The sequence below is a fragment of the Charadrius vociferus genome, unplaced genomic scaffold (assembly GCF_000708025.1).
Source record: "Charadrius vociferus isolate BGI_N301 unplaced genomic scaffold, ASM70802v2 scaffold433, whole genome shotgun sequence".
Classification (NCBI taxonomy): Eukaryota; Metazoa; Chordata; class Aves; order Charadriiformes; family Charadriidae; genus Charadrius; species Charadrius vociferus.
In genome coordinates, this window is record NW_009647846.1 from 3,725,518 (window position 1) to 3,733,009 (window position 7,492).

The 7,492-nt window shown below is 41.5% G+C and overlaps 1 protein-coding gene across 1 annotated transcript in view; it reads left to right on the top strand.

Moving 5' to 3' along the window:
- Positions 1–78: 78 nt before the first annotated feature.
- Positions 79–7,492, top strand: part of ZFYVE20 (zinc finger, FYVE domain containing 20) — a 12,733-nt gene continuing 5,319 nt past the window's right edge. Inside the window, exons 1-6 of the mRNA XM_009882876.1 lie at positions 79–241; positions 2,935–3,078; positions 4,893–4,993; positions 5,655–5,700; positions 5,813–5,974; positions 6,701–6,942. Of these exons, the coding sequence (XP_009881178.1) occupies positions 79–241; positions 2,935–3,078; positions 4,893–4,993; positions 5,655–5,700; positions 5,813–5,974; positions 6,701–6,942 (858 nt within the window). The remainder of the gene's footprint in view (positions 242–2,934; positions 3,079–4,892; positions 4,994–5,654; positions 5,701–5,812; positions 5,975–6,700; positions 6,943–7,492) is intronic.

Consider the following 7,492-nt stretch of genomic DNA (forward strand, 5'->3'; position numbering starts at 1 on the left):
CCCCCTGGCGCCCGCCTCCCCCCCGCGGGGTCGCCCTGCCCCACACCGCTCCGCTGAGGGCAGTGAGTGCGGCCCGCCATGGCCTCCGGCTGCCCGCCGCCCTTCGGGGACCCGGGGGAGATGCGGGAGGGGTTTCTGTGCCCCCTCTGCCTGAAGGACCTGCAGTCGTTCCACCAGCTGCGGGCGCACTACGAGGAGGAGCACTCGGGCGAGGAGCGGGACGTCAAAGGGCAGCTCAGAAGTAAGAGTCGCCGCAGCCGGGAACGCGCGGTGTTTCGCCGCGGGAAACCCCCGACGGCAAAAGTCGCCGGGGCTGCCCGCGCTGTCAGAGCGTCTGAGGGCGCTAAAATAGTAATGGAAGTGATGGCAAGTGAGGTATGGGGTCCCCTTTTCCTATCAGTTTCCTTCGGCCAAGGTGTAACTTTTACATTATTCGTGATGCTTTAGAATTTAGGTACTGAAAGTAGGCGCTTCAAAGGCAGCACTCTTCGAATGTCTGATTTTCTGCATGACTTTTGTTATAGACTTTAGAGTCATAGAAGGGATAGGGGTTGGGTTTTTTATTATTTTTTTTTCTCTGAGAACTCTGGTTTATACTGTAACCCAGATGAATTCCCAAACGTTACTTGACAACCTTACAGGATACGGGGAATCTCAGGTACTTGCCAGGTACAAATTCATTAATCCCTTGTTTTGACAGTAGATAAAGCTGTAAAAGTGTAAAGTTAAGGAAGGGTGTTGGTGGGAAAAGATGGAAAAGAATGTGGGTGGTGGAGCTGGCAGCAGATGCTGGGAGTGTCCAAGGGTTGTGCTGGGGATCACCAGCTTTTATTGGTGTTTGAAAAAGCCCTTTGAATTCTGTTTAACTAAAACACTTTTCTCTTTTTTTTAGCTACTTGCCTTGAGTACATAGTGTCATTTTACATTGAGAGAAAAATGTGCAAAAACTAGAGATAATTCTGTGTGTTCCCTGCAAAAATCTTTCAGGCTTTGTTTTGTTATACCAGAGATAGTGGCCTGGGAGTCTTGAATTTTTACTCCTCCCTCCCACCTGAGATTTATGACTATTACTTCAGAAGTCTGTTTTCTCAGTGAAAAGTTTGGTTTTAACAAGCCTATCTTAAGGGTTGCACATTTCATGAATCTTGAGTTGGTTTCTATCAGTCTGACTACTTCTTGGACAGTGAAGGTAGAGTGGTCAGTACTGCAGTCATGTTCTTATCACGGGTACAGTGCTGTAGTAGCTGAATCACAGATGCTTCCATGGAGCATTTAAACCAGGACAACAATATGGTTTTCATTGTGCTAAGAGGAAAGAAGACAGCAACAATGTAGGCTTGGTAAGATTTCCCAAATGCTTCCTTTATTTAATACACCTGCATTTTGATTTTGTTCTCTTTAGTGTTCTTTTAATCTAGAATAGTGAACTCTGACTTCTCAGGCTGTCTTTCACATGTGTTCTTGCATAAAGGGTGTTGGTTTTGTCTGGTTACTTTTTGTCCTAGTTACTCACATCAAGGTCTATCCAGTGAAGTCCCTTCTAGATGAGGGAAGGCCAGCAGAACCACCTATTTAAATTACCTGTTTTAGGGACTAGTGTTCAAACTGTGCATTACAAGTGGTTGCACGACTGTGCTGAACTGCAGCTATCCTAATTGAGGAGTTCTACCTATGCTTACAGACCACCTTATTACTTCAGTTGAGTCATACTGGGTGGGTGGTTGACTTCATGGCAAACAAGATGATGAAGTTTGCTTGAAAAGTTTTTGTGCCTGTGACAAAGCCATGAGGCATCCCCGCTTCTTTTTGAGTATGTCAGACTTTCAGAGTTTCAAGTGCAAATATATTTTCTATTTGGATAGTGTAAACTTCGCTTAAGAAACTGTAGTGTCTACCTGGCGTTTGCTGTGCTGGCTTGAGAGTAGGTAGAGGGAGGAGAAATCCTATTTCCTAGATGATGTTACAATGCTAGCAAAGCCCTTGCTGACCTGCCACAGTTTTGTTGAGAAGTGTGATTTATATCACAAACACAAAGAAGTGTGTTTTGTATCACCGAGTGTCATTTTTGAAGGTGGCATAACTACAACAGCTGAAAAACTGCTAGGAACTACAATGTCTGCATGAGGGGCCTGCTGGCACAGCCCTAACGGCTGAAGTGTGGAGAGACAGACTCTGGTAAGGTCAAGGTGGAAGTTGCAGTGTTTTGGATGGTAAATAAGAAAATTAGAAATGTGGAAGGATGTGCTAGTTCATGGTTCCCAGCAGCTTGGTAGAAAGCTTGATGTATAAAAGATCTAGTTCAAGGAGACACTGAATGTGTTTGGCAAGAGAAGTGGTGCCCTCAACTTCTGCTAGCATCTGGAGAGGAACATAGCTGCAAGGACAATACAAGCGCTGAAGTTTCAAGTTCCTGGTCTTTCTTTTGGCCCAGGAGACTGCTCTCCTCTCACTAGCATTCATATGAGATAATGCAGTGGGCTGTTTGGTGCTTCTGAAATTATTTAGGTATATGAGCACATTGGAATACTTAATTTGTAGTTTGTGCAATAAGACAAAGTGTTGAACATCATTGAATCTGAAGAAAATCATTGAGAATTAAGATATTATCTGTATGATGTCCCAGAATGCTGTGAAATGGGTCCTGTAGTTTAAGACGGCGTACTGTTTTACAGTGAAGTCCCTGAATGGAGTGTCTAAAACTACTGTTTTGTCATTAGGACCTTAGTGCTACTTTGACAGATAACAAAGAGCATTTCATGTCATCTGTGATTCTCTGAACCACATTTGGGTTCTAAACAGAACGTGTTGAGGATAAACTTGTCATCAAGGAAAAAGACTAGCACTAAAAGATGAGGAATATTCCATACTGGTTTCATGTGATAAATATTTGGTGACTACCTGCCAGGTTTGGTAACTTGGGGTTGTCTCTTTCAGATCTAGTCCAGAAGGCCAAAAGAGCAAAGAAGAAATTGCTGAAACGAGAAGGAGATGACAGAACTGATTCTGGATCTCAGGAACGATATGAGTCATTCAGCTATGGTGGAGTGGATCCATACATGTGGGAGCCCCAGGAAGTAGGTAGGAGAGCTGGAAAGCGATACATGGTGGGCATGACTTTTTCTTTTCATCTTAATTGGGAAAGTGATACAGTATCGCTGAAGTTGCATGGAATTGTGTCTGTATTGTGTTTGATTCGCTGTTGCGTGGGGTTATGGTTTGCATGCTGATTTTGCGCAGCCTGCATACACTGTGTAAGGTGATGGGGAAAATGCAGATAATAAGAAAAAAAACATATAGGATCAGTACCCTGATAACCTTGAGAGCAGGATAGTTGTTTGTCATGTCACTGTGCCTGAGCTGTTGAGGCCTGCTGGATATGTGTTTAACTCTGTGCATCTAGCTTAAGCTACAGCTACATGAAATCTACAGCTTTTGGGCTACACTTAAAGTAGTTGTTAGTTTACGTGTCTGACAAAAAGCTTGTCCATTGATTTAAACTCTTTCAGCTTTTTCCTTGAGTTTGAGGTGTAAATCATCTTCCATTAAAAAGGTTTACTTTAAAAAAAAAACAAAAAAAACCCCAAAAAAGCCCAGAAGGCCAAACAAGCCAAAAAAAAAACCCACCCCAAACCCACCAGTCTGAATATAAGTCTATATTTGTAGAATTTCAAGGATAAGTTGACTGAGCCTGTAATTAGAAATGCTGCTACTGGAAATTGCCTCTTACTGTTAATGAAATATTATGGTTATTTTCAGGGGGAGGAAGCAGCACTATCTCTGGTGGATCCTGGGAAAGTTTCCCCTGTGCTGCTCCCAGACTAGGACTTAGTCCTTTGGGTCTGCAGAGTCTGACTTCTGTAGATTATTATACTTTTGACTTTGTAACTATTTCAGCAGCAATCATAATATAAATGTTAGCTGAGAATAAATTTAGGCAGCAAACTAGCAGAAGGTTTCTGAACGATAGAGAAGTGAGAACTGTTTTCCGACCAGAGAAGAGAAGATGAACCTTACGGATTTTAGGATGGGATTTGGTGGGTTTGTGAAAGGGACCATGTGATGTCTCCAAAGCAGTGGCTGAATTCAGTTACCCAGAGGAGCGCTTTCATTCCTGTCAATTCAGCTTTGGAGGTCTTTTGGTTATTTCATTAGCATGAGGAAGTGAGATTCCTATGCTTACATAGGTAGCATCAAAAAGCAACATCTGATTTTGTGTTCTATCAGTTAGAAGAAAGATTATTTTTTTTATTTTGTCAGTAACTTTGATTTTTAATACCTGGCTCATCTTACTCAGAAAAGGATTCAAAACTTAAACTTGAAACCGAGTACAAATTGCGCATTTCTTACATAGATGCTAGGTTGTTCTTTTTTTATACTTTGTGATCAGTTTTTTGTACATCTGAACTGTCATCAAGGATTTTATTCAGACCCCTGAAGGTGGAAGGATGATAATAAGTCTGAAAGAGAAATTGCTGTTGCATAGACCTCCAGTAACCACTGGACTGGCCTCTTCTTTGTTCTACACATAGCCAGGAAACTAAAGGGAGTCTGTTTTGAGAATACTACTAGCTGATAATAGCTTGCCAAATGTAACTAAAGGATGAAGTGGGGGGGGGGGAACTTGTTGCGGTTGTTCTCTAACATGTGCCTGCTGTTTTCTGTCGTAGAAATAAAACACTGTTTATTGTTAGCCTGGAGACTAGGCTTTAACCTGTGTGTTTTATTTAGAGCAGCACTGTGAAAATGTCAGATTCTAATGTGTCTTTATTCGATTTGAACATGAGAAATAAATGTGAGAAGAAGTGACAGCTGTCTTTCAAGAGGCATCTAAATGCATTTAAATCCATCCAGAGCACCTGGGTGACTATGAAAACTTTCTGCTATTTCTCCAGGTGCTATGAGAAGCCATCTTTCTGATTTCAAGAAACACCGAGCAGCCAGGATTGATCACTATGTAGTTGAAGTCAATAAGTTAATAATCAGGTTAGAAAAGGTAAATTTGCTGCTTTTTAATATTCCAGCCTTTTGAATGTTTTGTAGATTAAAAAGAAATCATATTTTAGTAACAAGTGTGCCCATTTATCTAGCAGTGCACTTTATAAAGGATACTAAACTGTGACTCTCTTTGCACATTGCCGTTTTCCTTTTTTGTCCTTGAGTACTGTGCTTAGTCTGACCTTGTACTGTGGACATGATTTCTATTTCTATGTACTGTTTTCAAGCTGAAGATGCTACTTCCACGTCCTTCAAGAGCCATCTGTTTTCCTGTATATTTTCTTCATCTTTTACTTTACTAAATTTCTCGCTAGTGTTTTTGTCATGATTCTTCTAGCTTCTCATTTTTCAAAATCTGCCATTGATATACTTACATTTTGACTTGCATGCAGTAACACCGGTTGCTGTAAGGATTATGTTCAAAGTGCTCTGATTTGTACAGGTTTGGCAGGCACTGTTGAGCACTATTTGTGCGAGTATGGTATTAGAAATAAAAAGGAAAGTTGCAGGAATCTGGTGTAAAACAGGCTGGGACTCCCATCTCTTAAAAATGCCATGTTTTTTGTTCTTGTTGGGCTGGGTTGTGTTGGTTTGGGCTTGCTCTTTTTTTTTTTTTTTGGCAAAGAACAATTTTCTTGAACGTATTGTTTATCTTCTAGCTTACATCGTTTGACAGAGCAAACACTGAGTCAGCTAAAATAAGAGGTTGGTATGATCTTACCTCAGATCATTTGCTCCTACAGTTTAATCATCTGAAGAATTAATTTAATGAGTATCTTGTGTTGTGTGTATTCCCTCCCCTCTTGCCCCATCACAGCTATAGAGAAGTCTGTTGTGCCTTGGGTCAGTGATCAGGATGTTCCGTTCTGCCCAGACTGTGGCAGTAAGTTCAGTATTCGAAACCGTCGTCACCACTGCCGCCTCTGTGGGTCTATTATGTGCAAGAAGTGCATGGAACTTGTCAGTCTTCCTTTAGCAAGTAAGTACAGTGTTAATTCCTCCCTTCCTTAGCTCACCTAGGGTGCTAACTGCATGCTGGCTTTTTGCCATTAGAAAAAATACTGCTGGTAATATTCTGCCTGTGTGGAAAACTTGGTCCTTAATGCATCATTTGGTTTCTTGTCTGTGAAACAGAAAAAGAAGAATGATTTCTCCATTCTTTGTCTTCATTCCTTCTTCAGATTTGGAACTATTGTGGATATTTCCAGTCTTGCCCATGGCTGTCCTAATGCTGACATTAAGGAAATTCATCCACAAGCCTTTAGGAAACCCTTTGAACTTTAATTTCCTCATTTAGTGCATTGGAGAGGAGATTGTATTTTCTGTGGAAGTAAATGACATGAACATTTTGGAGCATTCAAGCACAAAACGCGGACAGCATTAACATACCTGTTCTTCCACATGCTATTCTATAACTGTGCAAACTCCAACATGAGAATGCTTCTAGGCATAAGCAAAGTAGGTGGTTGTCAGCAGTGCGCTCTCTAGCTGCTTTTAGAATGGAGCAGGATTTACAGAGAAGACCAAAATTCTGACCTGCAGTCTTGGTTGTCATGGGTTCCTTGCATGTCTTTCAGCAGACTGTTTCGACTTGGTTTTCTAATATTACCTGAATGTAAAGTTTCTGCTAAAGTGAATTCATTTGTGTTGGCTAAATCTGTTGGCTTCTCCAGTCATTGTAAAATTACCTGTGTATAATTTTCAGGCAAACTCACTAGTGCCAGCAAAGAGGCCTTGGGGTCTCATACCAGCCCGAACTCCTCACCTAATAGTGTCCATGGCTCCCGCCGTGGCAGCATTAGCAGCATAAGCAGCGTGAGCTCAGTCCTCGATGAGAAGGATGAGGACCGTATTCGTTGTTGTCGACACTGCAAAGATACCCTGTTGAAGAGAGAACAACAGATTGATGAGAAGGAATACACTCCGGAAATTGTGAAACTCTATGAGGTAAATCAAAACTCTCTGCTGCTTTCATCCTCAGTGTATATATCTGCAATTGTCATGCTTGACTTCTGGCTTTTTATCTCATATCCAATCTCTTACTTTATGACGTAATACTCGCTTGTGTTAGAATAGACTCTATTGGGTGTATATGCCACATAACAAAGATATATCTGAAACCATGGAGCCAGTTGTCCTGTAGTGTGTATAACCCACGCTAACTTCAAACATCATTTTAAGATAGATCTTCATTCTCATCATCTGGAACTAATAGTTTTGAGATGCCTCTCTCTTAAAACTGTGAACTATGTCAGCTGGGATTCCTCACTCAGAACAGCTCTTATTTAAACCAATAATATACTGTGCGTGTTGTTGATGGGCTGCACTGGAACTGTAGGGCTCGATGTGTCCTCACACTGATGGCAAATGCTTTTTTTGAACCATCTGTATCAGTCAGCAGCATATGGCTGGAACGTTGGGTTCAAATATGTTTTGAAAGCAGGTACTGACAATCACCAGGTATCTTTTCAGTAGAGTCCACAACTTCCCCCCCCCC